The 19,046-nt window shown below is 36.8% G+C and overlaps 1 protein-coding gene across 1 annotated transcript; it reads right to left on the bottom strand.

Annotated features, from left to right (window-relative positions):
* Positions 1-375: 375 nt before the first annotated feature.
* On the bottom strand, positions 376-18,473 carry LOC139118458 (chondroadherin-like). The gene is made up of 2 exons (XM_070681753.1): positions 18,339-18,473; positions 376-3,457 (listed from the first exon to the last, which is right to left on the bottom strand). Exon 2 carries the CDS (start codon positions 3,440-3,442, stop codon positions 2,063-2,065), a length of 1,380 nt encoding a protein of 459 aa, XP_070537854.1. The 5' UTR covers positions 3,443-3,457; positions 18,339-18,473; the 3' UTR covers positions 376-2,062.
* Positions 18,474-19,046: the final 573 nt, after the last annotated feature.

Raw genomic sequence — 19,046 nt, 5'->3', positions numbered from 1 at the left:
AAAATCCAAAATTGTGAAAAATCCATAGTTAATACAGCTACTGGCCCTGTAACAATGGCATGATGATTATGACCCTTGGACCACTGACCTTGGAATGACCATACAGCATTGAGCAAACTGGGGATTTATGGGTTGGACTTTGTAAACACACAGTGATACAGTGTAGTTGACTTGTAAAATGGTACATTATCATACACAGTTGGGTGATGTGACTGTCAATGAAGGATTTTTTTATTCGAAATGTCAAAAATCATGGAAACACACTTTTTTCAGATTGATTATGTTTTCAGTGACCAAATTTCACATGAATCAAGTCACTCCATTTACTTGACTATTCCAAAGTCAAAAGAAAAACACACTCTTTGTCTCAATATATCATCTTTTAAAAGATGCCAATATTTATCTTGGCTTTATTGTCCCTGTCACATAATTTAATAAGTTGCTTGAACAACACAGAAATCTGCTGTGCCCCCTAGACAAGCACAAAATAAATCAAAGTTACGTTGATACATGAGTGAGGGACATGCCATATTGTACCTTTGACCGTAGGTACGCCGTAGTCATATAATTGTTATGTACATCCTTGTGACAAAAAACATACTTGAAATGCTTTGTAACCCCTTGCTCTTCACAAATCTTCCTGAAATCTCTCAAAAATTAATGAAAAAAATGACACCATTTTGTTTCCAGTTGGGTTGCATTGAAGATTTATTTGTAAATTTTTAATTTTGTGAAATTTCTTTCAGTAACATCATAAAGAAGAAAATATATATGATAACCCATAATGAAGAATTTAGAAATCCTATTCTGTTTCAAATCAATAATGAACATGTGTACGTTATCATTGATACCATTCACATTCATGAAATATATTACATGATATTGCAACTGAAAAAAACAGTAAAATTTGTGTTTTGATGTGTATTTCAACTTTCAAATCAATAAAAGTGACATGCACTAAATTTTCATCTTAGAGATAAAACAGACAGACTGGGTGTGCTCAATTCATGGAACAGCTCTATTTGATACCGATTTTATAGAATTATGCATAAAAAACTCAATACAGCACATAGCGCTGATTGAAATTATGAATGCACCCTGTCATGATGACATTATTTTATTTTTTTTGAAGGATTTTTGTATGCCATGAAAATAATGCTTATGACTGCCATTTGCAAATAAACCAAAACATTTGGAGTGAAAACTATGTAAAGAGGCATGTAATAAAACATTATTGCCAAAACAGAGGACTATAAACCCTTGGGTAGGAGACCATTGGTCCGACATCAGGACAAATTATCACCTCTCCTCAGTCATAAAGTCCCTTGTTTGAGTCATAATGTTACTCTTAGTTGACATTGACAGGTAGGTGAATATTTTAAATTCTGACTAAAATCATGATTTGTAATGCCTGTGACATTTTTTTATGCAAATTTTGACCAATTTCTGCTTTCTTGTAAATATGCATTCAAAACTTTGCAAATAAGGGCAACTTCATTTGAGCTAAATGCTGTGCAACACATTTATCGTTCTGTAGCAGCCACAAGCCTTCACTTCATAAAGATACAATGAAATTTGGAAGGAAACCCTGAATCCTAATTTCTAACACTGACATTTCATGCAGTCGCATACACAACTGGGCAGCGCCCTCCTGAGATGAGAATCAGAGACATGGCTTACAAGGGAAGTTCACCAATACTAGTATGACAGTGCCCTCTTTAACCAAACTGACACATTACTGACTGTAGAGTCCTCGGTGTCTAAAATTTTTTTTTACAACAGCATAGGGCTAGATTAATCAATGAGATCTGAAATGTCCAAAGTTACAGGTCACACACATACACTACATGAAACGTCACATTTTCCGTGTAAAGAATACATGCTAACAGTCACATTGAATGCTCTTCCAAAGAAAACTGAAAACAAGGAATAAATGATCCAACATGCGACAACATAAAACAGCATTTTGAAATGCCATACTTTTGTGAAAACATACCAAAAGTATCCTTTTACAGAAAGTGTGAATGTGTGGCTAGTTCATTTTTCTCAAATTTTTGAAATTTTAAATGCGGGATTTGACCATAGTGTCCTTGTCTCTGAGGGCAAAAACTTGTTTCTTGTAATTTTTTAGCCTTCGCTGTCGACAGACTCTGATTTTCAAGGAGATAACACAGCCAGACAAGACAACAATGATGGTTAGTATGTACACAACGGGACTGACACACAAGACGCATGTCTTTGCCGTCAATACAGTTCCGTCACCTTCCACATGAATTTCAGCAGGGTCGCTGCATAACCATGTGTTGGCAATGTCCTCCAGTTTAGTGTAGTTTTCCAACACATGTGATGGGGTTCGCTTGCAGTAAACCGTATTGGATTCTTGGATCTGGACGGCTTTTCCTGCCTCCTCAAACCAGACTTTCAGCGGGAGCATGGTGCAGTCGCAGGTCCACGGGTTGCCATGGAAATCCAATTCCTGCAGGCTCTTCATCCCCCGGAACACTTTGGGATGGAGCGTTTGCAAGGCGTTGTCGTGCAAGGTAAGTTTCTTAAGGCCTTGGCAATGCTCGAAAATTGTTGGCGGCAGGACGTGGATACTGTTGTCATTCAGCAACAGCGTCTGTAGCGCCAGGATATTCACGAAAGTGTCAACTGAAAGAATCTCAATTTTGTTGTTACTCAAGTCAAGCTGCCTGAGATTCGTCAAATCATGGAAAAGTGAGCGGTCGATACTGGTTAGCTTGTTATTGCTCAAGTTCAACTCATCTAACTCATTGAGACCATTGAAGACATTCCATGGTAGTTCCTCCAAGAGGTTGTTCTGCAGGATGAGATTTGTCAATGATGAGACATCACTAAAAACTCCCGCACTTATACTTTCAATTTTATTATTGTCTAGGTTCAACTTCTGAAGTGACTGGGCGTCGTAAAATACACCACTCTCCAGCCGCTCGATGTCATTGTTGCTAAGGTCCAGTGAATCAAGGTTCTGCATCCCCTTGAAAGAGCCAGCCTCTAGCTCAATGATTTGATTATGTTGCAAGTCCATAGTGTGTACATTCTCAAGGCCCTGGAAGCCATTTTGATAAATCTTTAAGAGTTTATTGTTCTGGATTGTCAGGTATTGGAGCTGCGCCAGCCCTTTGAAGGTATCTGCTGCAATTACCTCTATGTCATCATATGCAAGGTGTAACTGCTGAAGAGTGTAGTAACCCAGACCACGAAACGTATCCCGTGACAGACTGGGGACCTTATTGTTTCTGAAGTACATGCTGCGGTACGTTGGAGGAATGGTTGTTGGAAATTCACGGCGTCCAGACTCACAGTTTATGGCCGTTTTCCAGCAGTTGCACAGTTTGGGACACTCGTTGCTGAGACCGACAATGGCCTTCACATGCCAAAACACAATGAGAAACCATGGCAACCACATTCTCCCGCCCATTTTACTGATTTCTTCCTGAAAGAAAATGGAATGAAAAGAAAGTGACATTAGAAAGGAAGGTCATTCACAGCTCTAGTTTCATGGTTCAATGTGACTTCATGTCTCATATCTTGCAAAGTCAGTAGCAGTTGCAATATTAGTGTTTTCACAAGTTGGCATTCAGGGGTCAATATCAATCTATAATCACCAGCAATGTCCAGTGACACTCACTATGTTTAGGTGGGTTGTTAGGAGGCTAAAACTGCCAAACTGAGCACAAGAATATAAGACAAGTTGTTGAAATAGGTTTTGGCTCAATACCGGTTTTCATCACATGCCTCACATATCGACCTTACAAGCCCCATAGGATTCAATTGTAACTTGCTGATGACACAGCAGGCTGCAAAGCCACCATTTGACTGAAAGTGAACTGGAACTATTTTCAACTTGACAACTTTACGTTTAAAAATTATCATATTACATCTTTTTTTCAAAGGAAATCTATTTTTTTAAAACTCTATGCATTAAATATTGATAAATAGTACAACAGTAATTTAAATAAATCAATGTGCCATTTGATGATGACAGTTGTTCTGTTTTCAAAGGATTTTCATCTATTATGGAAATAAAGCGTTCGATTGGTATTTGAAAGTAAACCCAAAAATTTGGAGTGGAAATTATGTACAAGAGGCATATGATAAAAATATCTGGCCCAAACAATAGACTACTCTTTGCCCTCTTTACATGGGAGGAATGGTCACCTGTTACCCCCCCCCCCCACCTCCCATCCCCCCTAGGCACATACAAATAAAGCCTTGTTATAAATATAATACACTATTGACTTAGTAGGATTGCTTATGATTGGCCAGGGGGGGAAGGGGACTGTCACACACTTTGCTGCCAGCTTCATCCATTTCTACCATGTCCAGTTCATAAAATTAGCAGAACATGACATATTCCATTACCTCTATTTAAACAGACTTGACCATTTCAAGGCCCATATAGAAGACACACAAGGACATTGTTTCTACCAGTTTCAGAAACATATCAACATGGTGATCTGAGAGTAAATTGCGTATGTCATGTCTTGTGTCTTGGTGATCTTCCAGGTACACTTGTACCTTGAATTTTTATGCCAACCCTGACTGACATGGACTTAAAACAGGATCACAGACATGCCCATCCATGTTCACATGTTGACCATGACAGATATCACAATTTGTAATACACATACCAGTGTGTATTCTGTGTACACAAGTATATTGCCTCATGAGGGTTGTTACTGGCACTTTTGGTGAAATCACCAGTCTTCTAAAAATGAATTTGAATGAATTACTCGGGGTAATATGACTATCATTGGAAATGTACGTTTTGTCTTGTACACTTGTCAATCATAGAAATTTATAGACATGTTTATGCACTGATGTGACGATACACGCCAAAATTCTGAGTTTTTTATTGTTCATAATGGGAATGGATAAAAGCAGTTTCAGACTCAGAGCAATCGCCATGGTATAGGAACAGCCGTGATTCAGAATATGGACATTTCTAGTGACATGGGACACAAGACAATAATTCAATATTGATAAAACTGTTAATCAAGGAAACTTGACGCCAATAAATTATTCTAAATTTAGACATTGTTGGGTCTTAAAAAAATTCAAAGTATTTTGACAAAATTAATACCTCTGTTTGCAAAGTCACCATGTTCAGTGACAAGGAAGTAGACACATTCCTATTTGGTTAAAGTTCTGAACACCACAACAGTGTTATCAGTACTTCAAAGATATACAAATGTTGGAGATGATTGCACAGTTGCTGTATCTGTTAATGATGTGTTTGTACTATGTTTTGACAATAAGAGCAACCTATTATTATGATTTCCGTTGATATTAAATGTGTGATGAGTTTCCACATTAGATATGTGTTCTGTTTACTGCCTTGACAAAATCGGTCAATCTTTAAATATGATAAAAGATTACTGTAATAACAAATTTGATAAAACTGAAACTGATTCACCTTATAAGATAAGCTACCTTGGGCATATACATATACCAATGTGAGCTAAAAATAATTACATATTACAAATGCAGGTCGCATTGACAAGCCTAATACCGAGTAGACTTTGGAAGATACAAAACAGTCATCTATTCATCAAATGTTCAAGAAATATGTAATATAGTATTCACAAAAACATTTCTGCCACACACCTCTATGGCAACCATGGTTGAAAATATCATGTATATTGCACCAAATTTATAACTTTAGGGACAATGCACATACATGAAGTTGTTTACTTTTCTTACCATATATTATCAAAATTACAATATTGCATATATCACTACAATTTGAATGTATGAGAACATCTTTACGACCTGTAAATCTTATTTCAAATACATTTCTTGCAGTTCTAGATTTTTTTCTCCATTTTCATATTACTTCAAGCTCATTTGCATATTTCTAGGATTTGATTTTCATGTTAAGAATTGGAGTTCTTCCACTAAAAATACATAGACATACTATGATATCAAAGTGATGAACTGAGATAGTTTGAGATTTTGTGCTGGATGAACAACCAGGCATACACATGCATACAGAAATGAATACATGTACATCCATGTACATACCTGTACATACGTACATACATGTACATGCCATATATACTATACACTGGATTCTCTACTTATCGTCATCAGATAAGCTCCAGATCCATGACAAAATGGGAACTGAAATTGTGAAATGTGGAAATAAATATGACCTACAATAATCAAATTTATCAAAACCAAGAATGTGAAAATAAAAAAGAGGTCACAAAAACAGCAAGGAGCAATTTTGGAAGAACATTACCGGTGAAAACTGGAACGATTCTGTGGTCTTGTATCTGGTGAGTGCAGTTGCTTTGAAAGATTTTTTTTCTTTAAGTGTTACAGTGACACTGATAATCATATTCAAGGGTAACAGCGGCTTGCATTGACAGTTTGTGTGTTCATAATTGCGGATGGTAATCTGACAGAACAAGGACACAATCAATTGAATACGGAAGGTGTACGCTTGATTTAAAATGCTTGTAAGTGTTCTGATAAAATTGGAAAGGAATTTTCATCGTAAAAATTAAATAAAAGATAGACCCCTCAGTCAAAAATGTGGCTTAAAGCTAGTAAATACAACAGACAATCTCACATATATCAAACCAATGAAAGTTGTCTGGGAGGCATGATTATATAAACTATTTCACATCCATACAGACCAATAAGGTCGGAGGAAATACAAACCATATTGTGCAATATTTGAGCTTCTTGCTTTTGGACAAGTTTGTCATTGAAATCAAAACTGACAGAATGGAAATAGTCAAACACAAAAGAGAGCTTGTATGGGTTGTTTGGCATAATATTGACGTGAAGCTGTGAGATAGGATACACAGCGACATATCAAAACAACATCACAATATAGTAAGGTCAGAGTCTCACGTTGCACTGGTAATCATATTTTCAATTCTGACATGACACAAAATGTGATTTAATATGCTGAGAGACAATAATCAGTACTTACAAATCCGAATACAGAGCTTTCAGTCAACATAAGCACTCATCTGGCATCATATTTTTTTGCATTTCAAGAATAAAAGCATGTAGTGCTCAGAGCACACCTGCACACTGACAGATATTAGTTGTAATGGACGGTTTTTTTCATAGATTTCCACAACAAAGGACAGCTGAGAACCTGCACAGGGTCATCATAGATGGATAAACCTCGATACAAAATAATCGATATTTGTTTTGTAATAAACCTGATAAACACGACAGATCAGGGTATGCTTGCCTATGTGAGATACTTAGCTCAAGGTCGGAGGTCAACCACTCCCATGAGCCTCAGTGGGAGTTTTTCTGGGTTAATAGCTGAAGTTGAGCTGGTTCAGAGTCAGGGAGGGGCTGTGACTTGTTAAAATTACAAGGAACAACCAATAAGGGACAGAAGTTCCTGTTCTATTATGGAAAATATTTTACAATATGTTTTGTTTTTGTTTTTGATAAACTCTTTAAAGCGCTGTCTATGGACATAGAGCAATATACATGTACACATCATATATTGTATTGTACCACTGACTATTAAGTACTGGGTACAGTACAAAGTCAGCCATTGTCAGACAATAAATCATATCATAATCAGGAGATGTTACTGTAGATGTCTACCGTGTTGACACACGTGTGTACAGATCGTACACACGTGTGTACAGATAGTACCTCAGTACAAGTCGGTGACTTGCACACCACGTCATTTCTCCGAAGGCGGTGATAAATGTGTGATTATGACATCAGTATTTTAATGAGGTTCAAAATCCGCAGCAAAGAGTTGCAAAAGAAGTTCAGAAGTCTAAATCCGATGCAAATGGCATGTACTTTACAGAAAAATATATTAGCAGTCACTGTGGAAGATAAATAAACAAAATGGGATTGATTTATTGCATTCTTAATCAAATATCCTACAATGAAAACCATGGTGGGACATCGCTGGCATGATAACACATTAAGCACAAATTATTTTTTTGTTTCAAAACCGTCATGAATTGCATATATTTTTAACTTTCAAAACAAACTTTAAATATCAACTAACAATCTGATATTTAATACTTGTTGTCTTTTTTCTCCTTTTGACTTTAATAATCACATCTTACAGCAGAAATAACTTGTAATAATAATTTAAAATCTTTGTATTTATAAGAATATGGAGTGTCTGTTTCTCAATCATTTTTGTTTGCCATTAATATTTAATCAAGGTTAGAGTTAGAGTTTTGACAATTGTCTGTTTGTATTTTTAGTTTATTTTGGAGGATAAAATTTACAACAAATGTTTAGAGATGATGTTTTGAATCACTGTCTTTCTTTATTTTATTTATTTACGACACACTTCTGTGAATGTTTCTGTTTGCTTACAGACAGACAGGTGGTGGAACGTTGACTTCCTGAGTTAGTCATCAATGCTGACCCCACCCTTTCCAAGTGGGAGTACCTAAGTGACCATAGATTTCCCTGATTTATGTAAACCTCTGACCTCTGTTATGCAGTGTCTGAGCAAACGCCCTGTGCATGTTTTCGACAGGACAGCCGGCTAAAGCCGGATGATGCATAACCTAACCTCTTGGTACTCTGAGAATGTGTCCTCTGATGTTTTGCTCCAACTTGTTAATAAAAATCGTGGGTGCAAAACAACATGCAGGAATCCGATGGAAAATTAAATGAATGTTCCTGTTCACTCAACCGGAATGGAAATCATCTTTTCCTGGTAACGTAGTCGAGGATGCACATTTCTAATAAGATTAAAAAGCAAGCAAATTATTTCAACTGATTTAAAATTCAATGGAAAACAAAGGTTTGCAATGTGTGGATTTGATAGGTTCATATATCGAAAGTAAATTTATAGTACATATATGTCAAGGAAATGTCCTTTTAAGGTAGTACATGGCTCAAAAATGACAGACTTTAACTTTTGATCAATATTTCCTCAACGAACCTCTCAATCATACTCTTACCAAATTCAGAATAAAAATCAAAGGTCACCATGCAAAGTTTGGTACTACAGAAACAAATTACCTGACATTTACTGGTATTTGAAATTCAAAATGGCTACCATCGCTGTGAGGTGGAACACAATTTCTGAGATTTGAAAAAGTGAGACGCTGAAAATTTTCCTTACTCTATCACTCTGAGCACTTTCAACCGAGCCCCACACGCAGAAGATAAAAAAAAGCATTGTAAATATTTAAGAGTCCCTGGACTCCCAGTACCTATCCCGAGGTGCATTCTACCATAAGCCTAACACTGTACATGCTGTTATCTGCTCTTCCATGTTTTGAAACTTTCCTGTTTACATTTTATGAGAGTGGATATCCACATAAAGATCAGATATTGCCGCTGATATGTCTGTAAAAGGCTCATCAAATTTTATTGCTTGCAAACTTTTCTGTTATAGTCCAACACATGGTAAAAATATTACCAATATGTTCCTTTTCATAATTCTTAAAAATTAATTTATTGGCTCTACAAATAATGTCAGAATAGAAGATCACCCATGGAAAGATTTTAAAACATGAAAGGCCTTGAAATCTTCCTATTTATGTCATAATTAAGGAATATATTTTGGGAATTACAATAAAATTATGCCTATTACCTTATTTTTTCCAAAACCAAGACTTTACACAGGGGATTATCTTGAATTCAATTACTAGTAAGGTAAAATTTGAGGGTGCTTAATGTTCCAGTTCAAATATTTGAATGGCAACCTGCCACACATTGTTGTTGATTACGGATGAAATAACTTAATCCTCCAAAAATGCCTTGTGTATAGTCAACCAACCGTGTAAACACATCAAGAATGTACACATACATGTACGAAAATGTCTTGTGATATGTTAACTTTCTTGAAAAAGCACTTTTCATACATTATAACTTACAATAATATTCTAGTATGCTGCTTGTACAGAGGAATTTTGAAGCCTAAGAAGCACATCAAGGTTCTGTTTTATTGGGGTTTTTTGGTGTGAAAATAAAAAATTCAATTTTTCACCATAGAAGTTACACAGGGAGTAGCGACTATTTTGGATTTTAAAAAGTGATCAACATTTCACAATTTATTTCCGTAATCTTTATATGGTGACCCCTGATTTGTATTCTTGATTATGAACTAAAATGGGTTAAGTTTCCTTATCGTAAGTTTCAGCACAAGTTTGAAACTTTCAGTTTTTTAGGCATGTACTGCCTTGCACAAGATATGAAATCAAGTTTGGAAGCTAACCTTTTATGAGTTTTGTATGTTGAAACTTTGCAATGCCTTGACAAAAATATGTACATCAGCACAGAGGATGGCAAGCGGTTAAGATCAAGGATGGTTTTCAATTTATCTGTTAATGTTGTTCATCTACTGTGGTCAAGATCAAGGGCAGGTTTTCACTTAAACTGTTAATATCTATCATCTATAACAGAGATATCAAGATTTCTAAGAGTCAAGGCCCTTTGTTATTTGCATTTTTTTAAAGTCATTCGGTCAAATTTCTGTGTTTCTCAGCAAAGGCATAGCCATTTTCAACTACGCATTGCTCATTAATAATGGATCTGCCATTACATACAGTTGTAGTCTCTGTTATCAGCTAGTTCAATCCTTGATTCATGGTTACAAAGTGTTCACATTTTCTGTTCAAGAAGCCTGTACACCAGTAGCCTACATGATATAAGCCCTCAAATTCCAGGGTTCAGCAGTCACGTTGTAAATTCTAACTTGGTACCAAAGGTTACAGACATTTTTGAAAAAGTTTATGATGATGAATAGCTTACCAGACAGCGATGGCAAACCTAAAACTCTGAGTACACTTAAAGCATATCAGAACCCAGGCCCTATACAAACACTTCCCCCTAGACCTGCACTATAAAATGCTTTACAAAGGTGACCCTCCATAAACCAGGCACTTGCACAAACGTATGGAATACCTGTACTTGCTTCCTGATTCAATTCGTGTTTTATGTGGAGATTCTCATCCTTGTGAATTCAAAATTTTGATTATGATGACAGACATGATGGACAACTCAACGCTCGTTTGGTTTTGTCTTTTAGCAATCTGGTGGCTCATGTAAAGTCACGATGTACTATGTACAAGTCACGATGTACTTATGTACAAGTCACGATGTACTATGTACCGTACAAGTCACGATGTACTATGTACAAGTCACAATGTACTATGTACAAGTCACGATGTACTATGTACAAGTCACGATGTACTATGTACAAGTCACAATGTACTATGTACAAGTCACGATGTACTATGTACAAGTCACGATGTACTATGTACAAGTCACGATGTACTATGTACAAGTCACGATGTACTATGTACAAGTCACGATGTACTATGTACAAGTCACGATGTACTATGTACAAGTCACAATGTACTATGTACAAGTCATGATGTACTATGTACAAGTCACGATGTACTATGTACAAGTCACGATGTACAAGTCACGATGTACTATGTACAAGTCACGATGTGCTATGTACAAGTCACGATGTGCTATGTACAAGTCACGATGTACTATGTACAAGTCATGATGTACTATGTACAAGTCATGATGTACTGTGTTAAAGTAAGGAAACAAAGCTATAATGTTTAAATTCTGATATTTAATCACGTGATTGCATTTATTCACCGGAAACTTGCTTGAAATAGTGTTTTTAACCTCAGTGACATTAAAAAACCAGTAGCTATAATTTTTAATGATTCTTTCACTTTTGTTTTCCATGTCAACTTTAGTTTCTTGCTCCACTCTCCAACACATGCTGATATACACAGTATTCAGCTAGTCAACTCAGTCTGTACATGTGTAGACTGCATTGTTATTGTTGACAAGTTAATTCTGGTCTGGACTAGAATCCAACCATAAACAATAACAGTGCATTTTACATGTATCACTATGTTGATAGGTATTTCAAAATGTTTTAAGGAGAACCCTAGAACAAAACATTGTAGTTGACATTGAAAACAAAATGCCATTATGGTGAATAAAATCTCCAAGGTTTACAGCTATTGGCCCTTTATCAAACTACCACGTCTCAAGGATAACAAGTTTTAGGGAAATGTGTTCTGTAAAATGTATTTTCTTTATGTCAGGACAAATGTCGCTTAGTGCACTCAAACTGAAGTAGATATTTCTTGACCTCAAGAGCATGACCTACGACCCCCGTCCTTTGCTGATGAAAAAAACACAATGGTCACTAGGATTAGACCACTGTACTGTAGATTTCACCATCTTTGTTCGATGCTCAGTGACAATGGTGCCACATTTTAGCATTGTGTCGGTGTGTTACAATGAAGGTAAAGCGGCCATCACACAGACTTAGCAGGAGTAATTACAGGTCTACAAGTTTGGACAGGAATTTACGAACGCTGTTGACACTTGTCTTGCCTGTGGTATAAATCTTATGTAAATGATTAGGGGTCCGTCACTCTGCATAATTGATAAATCACTATCATTACATTTGCATATTTTTGTAAAATTGATTCACTCATACACTTTACATATTAAAATACATATTTACTACTTTTGGCATATATAGATGCCATGGTTAATTTTGACGATGATGACAATAACAGTGATGATGGCAATGGATAAAAGTTCATACAACACTGTATTGTAAGTGTGTAATTGGTAAATAGTTCTTAGTCAGCATTTGAAATATTTTCATAGTAGGCAATTACAATACACATACGTAACACAGGGGCTAGTAAATACATTTGACAACATATTGCTGTTCACATGAAGTCCCAAGGAAAAAAATTCACACAAGCCTGAAAAAATAAAAATACAAGACTGCCAGAACTAATTGCATCTTCATTTTGGTTTCAACATTTTGTGTTTTGATTGAAAACGAGACTATTTCAAGGTTGCTGCCTCCATTCCAAGTATTAAATACATCTGTTGCCATACTCAGCATTATGTGTGTATAGAACTGATCAGTTCATAGAAAACACTGAGAGAGGCAAGCAACTGCAGCACTTGCAGCTAAAACATTTCAAAGCCTGACACAACCGTCAAATCCTGTGAAACCACCTTCATTTACCAAAGCGATGTTGTGTGCAAACATTCTATACAGCAAAAATATATCAGTCGATATATTTATACCTGAAATTGCTATTCTAGCTAATATTACACATTAAAACATTTGCTTACTGCATCCATAATAGCAATGATATCAAAATATTTAATTTAGGTGTGGAGTTACATGTACTCTTGTAGTTTTCAACCAAGAGAAAGGGATGGTGTACGGAAATATTTTTTAATCAGCGAATTAAAAATTCTCCAATGTTTGAGTCTAGCAGTTGAGTCCAGCATAATACATTTACTGTTCTAAAAATAACCTTTCTGAATATATTGTGCTGGTCGGGCTGACAGTTTTGATATAAAATTGAGGACACATAAACATTTTGTGCATACTCTACTGACAGGGAAATATTAGGGTAGCAATTACCTCCATGCAACAGACTCCATTACGTCACTTCCAGATGTTACAGATAACGTTTTTATTCATCCAACTGCACACACACACAATTGGACTCAGTATGGCTGTTTGTTTGACGCAGACGTTCACTCTCTCCCAGAGAAAGCATTCTGCATACTATAGATTATGCAAGCTTTTTGAAGTCGTTCAAACCTTTCATGTGTTTGGTTGTCTTTGGCTGTATGGATGGTGTTTGCCTTTCTCTTAGGATGCTAGGTGGATTTTCAAATCACCAAATAACAAGGTGGTATTGTTGAACACAACCAATCAGGGGTAGCAATAATAAAATTAGCATATTTTCAGAAATCATAACCATAAGTGTTTAATTTATGTGAATATGCTATTTTAACCTATTACGATTATAATTAACATTTAGAGTGGAAAAGAAGTTGTGTGTCACAACCCTCCCTCTACGATTTAAAAATGTTCCCATCTTGCCAAAAGTTTTCCATCTCCCAACTCCTGTCAGGAGACCTCAATGCTTCCCCTGCCCTCTCTCAACTACTGTCAAAGTTCCTAATGCAATGTCTTTGCAGCATGATTTTCTCTATCCTCAAAATCCCCTAAAAACTGATCCTTATTTCCTGCCTGTCCATTGAGCCCTTACCAAGTTTCCCACTTTAGGAATAAAATGAAATTTCCCCACCAAGTTACTGTACCCTGTCTGCTCACCAACTGATACAGAACATCACAGTTTTTTTGGCTGCCCCTGACAGGTGCAATGTACATTGGTTGATGTTGAGTTACCAGTGCATAATCGCAGTGCAGAGAGAATGGAGATCGTTTTTCCTTTGGTTTGAAATGTAATGCATCTGTACAAAGAAAGGTGATGAATGGATGATAAAGTTGTTGCTGACCTTTGAACCTTTGATTTTCACCATTCAAAAATTTTGACTATGAGGGAAGAAGACTGAAGCATCAAGACCTGTAGGGAAGCCAGTCTGTCAGTAACTTGCAATCCTGAGCTATAGGCATCTTCAACTTTGCTTTAGCCTGGTTGATCACTGACAATGGCAACAAAACGGCACGAAAGTCACTGGTTTCCCACTTTCCAAATTTCCTGTTTCAATTCAAGACAGTTATCTTGTCTGCGGGCCATTGGTGATTTGTTTGGTGAGACCACAAGTTTTGATCCAGTGAAATTCAAGTTCCTTGTAATACTTCTGATGAAAATGTCAGACAATCCAGCTTTTTTTTTCAGGGGTTTTTGCTCAAGAAAAAACAGTGACAAGAAGTGCTTTGACGAGTCAGCTATTTTCACTCAATGTGAAGCTTCATTAAAATGCAACAGTTGGTCACATCAATGAAATGACAAAATTACTTATTTTTGTAGTGGACATGCTCAGAAAACACTGAAGTCCTTTCCAAACATTTTGACTGATATCAGATTGTGTGATAAAATTGTTGTTATAGATGCTGCTGAATAATCATGGACCTATGGGGCTCACATCTCTCACAGTAGGAGAGAGACCTCTGGCCTTTACTACCTTAAATGCCGGATATTGCCAGTGCCATAATGGATTACACCTTGAGTGCTGGAAAATTCTGAGGAGATCCTACACATGTCTACAGTATTTTTAGTACAGCAATTTTACGACAGTGTGGCATACTATTTCTGATCAACTGCCGATGCAATTTTCTCATGAACTATCTGTGCATTCGCCACCGACGGCAACACCATGGGCAAAACATTGACAAGTGACCTTTCACCCTGACCTCCACAGGTCAACTTGAATCTGATCATTTGCTTACACTGCATAATGTCATAATCCCATCGCTCCATAAAATGGTTGAGTTTTGGTGAACGGCAACATGAACTGACTTGTTCTGAAGTTTTCAATCTCTTCAATATGACATTTGAGGAATCAAAATCAAGAGATACGCATCGTATGAAAATCTTTGAGTGATTTCAAAATCAAAGATACTTCACTTACCATTGCCAGCACACTGAAAAATGCTGTGAATTGTACATATAAGGGACATAGTAAGTTAACATATTTGACAGAACAGTAGTTCATTGGATCTAGACAGAACAGTAGTTCATTTGACAGAACAGTAGTTCATTGGATCTAGACAGAACAGAAGTTCATTTGACAGAACTGTCAGTATGAACATTTATGAAATATCAGATTAGCATCTGAATATTAAAAAAAATCACTCTATCTGCAGCTGATGATGACGTCATTGGTTTCATTATCATTCATTGCGTTTGCATAAAAAACATAGAAAATTAAATATGGCAATATTTACTTCTGTATCAGTGTTCTCCCAAGGATTTTCTGGTAGAGTGGCAGCTAATTTGCATAACACAAAATGTAATTGCTATGGAGATGAGTTTCCATTGTTTAAAAAAATCAAATAGTGGTGACCACCACTCTATCTGGGGAGAACTCAAATTATTATATATCAACTTTATCTTGTAAAAATGTCTTTTTAGGCTGAAGCAGCCATTTTATTTAGACTGCTCAAGTGAGACAATGATGAAAATAGTGCGCTATTATTGTTAATTAATTTTACGATAATTAATTTTAAGTTTTTGTAAACACTGACATTTGTTTGGGTTGATTTTCATGATTCATTCACCATAGATAATTTGTGTAATGTTGTGAGGGCTATAAGTTACATTGGTAATTACTAGTCAAGGGGGGTAACAAGCACAGGTAAATGTTTGTTGTTTATTGTGTTGCTTTCGATGTTGTTAACACTTGTCTCGTACGATTTATTTTCTTTTGTTGTGTTTAGTTGGGAATCATTGAGTGTTTACTGTTGCTTCCTATGTCGTTACCACAAATGTTTTAACATTTTGTTGTGTTCGGTATTTTAGGAATCACATTGGTTGCCAAACAGGATGAAACAATAAGGACAATATATCCTGACTCAAGGTCTTACTTGGAGAAATTGCATAATAAGCTCTCTATTCTTCAAAAGGAAAAGAAATGCCTGAGTGATTATCAATGACAATCAGTGTCTCTAGTCAGAAGGAATACGGTGAATACCAGTGTTTGGTTCGTATTCCTCAAATGATGTTGTATCTTGACTTTTTAAAGGGTACTAGTATCTCTCCTTTATTTGGTTTCAATACAGCCAAAGCAGCTTTGACCCTTTCCCCATCATGGTTTGGCCCATGTTTATTGTTATCTATGGTGAGTGTGGACTAGTTTATAGGGATGTGGGGGTGAGCAGGTTAACCACCGAGCTGATACAAAATCAATGTGCCCGCTATACTAATCCAGTATAGCAGTGATACAGGAAAGTTGTCTCTGACATAAACCTGAGAGAATTTTAGAAATTACAAAAAGCAATGATGCACAGACATTTTAAGAAATTACTTGACTGATTCAAGGAGTTCATGGGTCATGGGGGGGTGCACAATTTGCATGAAAGACAGACCAGACAGGTTATTTTTGGCTGAAGTCAAAGAGCAACGAATATGCAAAATAAAGTTGAGTTTATGTTTACCAATTCATTGCTATGTTCAAATATTATGTATTTTCAGACGCACCATACCTGATGTGATATGGCTTATCTGTGACGCAATACTCCATTCTAACTTCAACCCCTGTTTGAAGCCAAACACTCTTTTCATAGTTTTGATTTCAAAGTGACATTCTGCCATGTCATGGTAAAACTTGGAGATTCATATCTGCATATCATTACATAAGTACAAGGGATACATAGACAACTCAGAGATAAATGTGACTTCCTGAGGTCTGACCCACAAATTTGGCATCAAACTGGCTCTCTACTGTCCATGAATCAACCAATGTCCTGTTTTCACAAAATTGAACATTTTGTGCATTGTCTGTACTCTGTGGAAAAACTGGATCAACAATCTTCCAACCTTGTCATTCTGTACTTACAACAAAAGGTCAAAATTAACATTTGTTGTTTTATATGCCCTTTTGTAATTATTGAGACAGTATTTTAAAAGCGGCAATTAAATTTAATTTTTCACAATGTTTACGAAACTGGTAATTTTCAAAATGTTTATGAAACTGGCAAGTCCCTGAGGGGGAAACATGTCCACTTGATACAGACAGAGCAAACACATTCACTGTGCCATAATAGTACTCAACAACTGTAATGAGATGCTTGGCTGAGGTGGGCCAGAACAAATTGCAGAAAATGTGAGCAAAAAAAACCAGGCCGAGAAGTTTATGGATGGGTGTCAAAGAGATCATGGCATTCTTTGGGGGAGCATTTTTGTACGATAAAATGGCAAATAGCTACACTGTGACATTTTGAAGGTGTCTTTTTCTAGTCAATGGTGTGAGTGGTGCATTGTGAATAAGTTGAACGTCCCTCAACCGTGACTTGGGAGCTGGCGAACAAAGATATACATTGTAATGTCCACACATCGAATGTGGGTCACAAAACCGTAAACATAGCCCCGCGAGGGTCCATGGTTCTAACACGGAGAGGTGGTGCCGACAAACCATAGCCTGCCACTATTTACAGTGCGTTAATGTATCTTTGTCTCAAAATGGCTAAGATCCACGATTTCTGAGTCTGACGCCATTGATGGTTAACGACAACTACACATCGCAGTATTTACACATGGCTTCACTGAAGTTTGCCTTCAAACGGTTGACATATTCGTACCATGGGAGCCTATCTCCATGATCGTACATGTCGCTGGCGTGAAGGAACACTGAAAGTAGCACCTTTCGTGTTTTGTTTCGAATCGCAAGGCCCGTGTAAATAGGATAGAATAGGGTTTCGACACCTTGAAAGCCATTACTTCCCGGTACGTACGTGAATCGGTAATTTGTTTGGATGACGTGTACGACGAATAAAACAGGCTTTCTTGATTTGTAACTGCAATTAGACACCAAAAGCAGGGCCTTCGCCGCTAGAATCTGAACTGACAATGCCTTACCTTCAAATCGTTCACGGTTTCAGTCGCTCGTTAGCGCCCATCTTCCCAAATTTGCGTCCAAATTCATACTTGCTAACACAAATCTTGATCACCTGACCTAGGGTCACATTGCTGGGTCAATATTTAAACTACAAGAATAATTGACGATAGAGGGCGAGCTTTTGAGCCACCAGTAACAACGACGATTTATGCACTATGAAAATTAACTTTTCATAACAGACAGTAGCTCGGTAGCCATAAAATAAACATGGTTTTGTTGGGAAGGAGTTTGAGGATATGTTTTTGAAGGCACTAATATATCGCTTTGGAAATCGCTTGTAATGCCTGTAGAATGATACAGGGGACTCAGAATAGGCCTAGGGCAAAATTTACGAAATGTTCAAGGCTTCAAAAATAATCGAAGTGTCTAGTTTTGAAACATATTAATGACGAATGAACTGCACGTAGAAAATCTGAATAATTCCACACGCTGTCGGGGTTATTTGCCGACTTTGACTTGACTGTTGTCATATTTCTATCGTTCGAGAGGTCAGATATATCCCTCGGCATCCTAAAATGTGTGTACAAAAAGGTTTGAAAAAACACATTGGATCCTGAATATAGGCAGCGCGGCTCGGGAAAACGATAAGCTTATGGCATACATTATGGCATAGCAGAATTGTTGATGAGCACTGGGCTAGAGACTGCGAACCTTGTCGTTAAATTCAG

The sequence above is a fragment of the Ptychodera flava genome, chromosome 19, assembly GCF_041260155.1.
Source record: "Ptychodera flava strain L36383 chromosome 19, AS_Pfla_20210202, whole genome shotgun sequence".
NCBI lineage: Eukaryota > Metazoa > Hemichordata > Enteropneusta > Ptychoderidae > Ptychodera > Ptychodera flava.
The sequence above is the reverse complement of the archived record's forward strand: the minus strand, read 5'-3'. Positions and strand labels throughout refer to the sequence as shown.

Coding starts and splice junctions, on each gene's coding strand:
- LOC139118458 (XM_070681753.1), bottom strand. CDS start 3,442: ATGGGCGGGAGAATGTGGTTGCCATGGTTTCTCATTGTGTTTTGGCAT.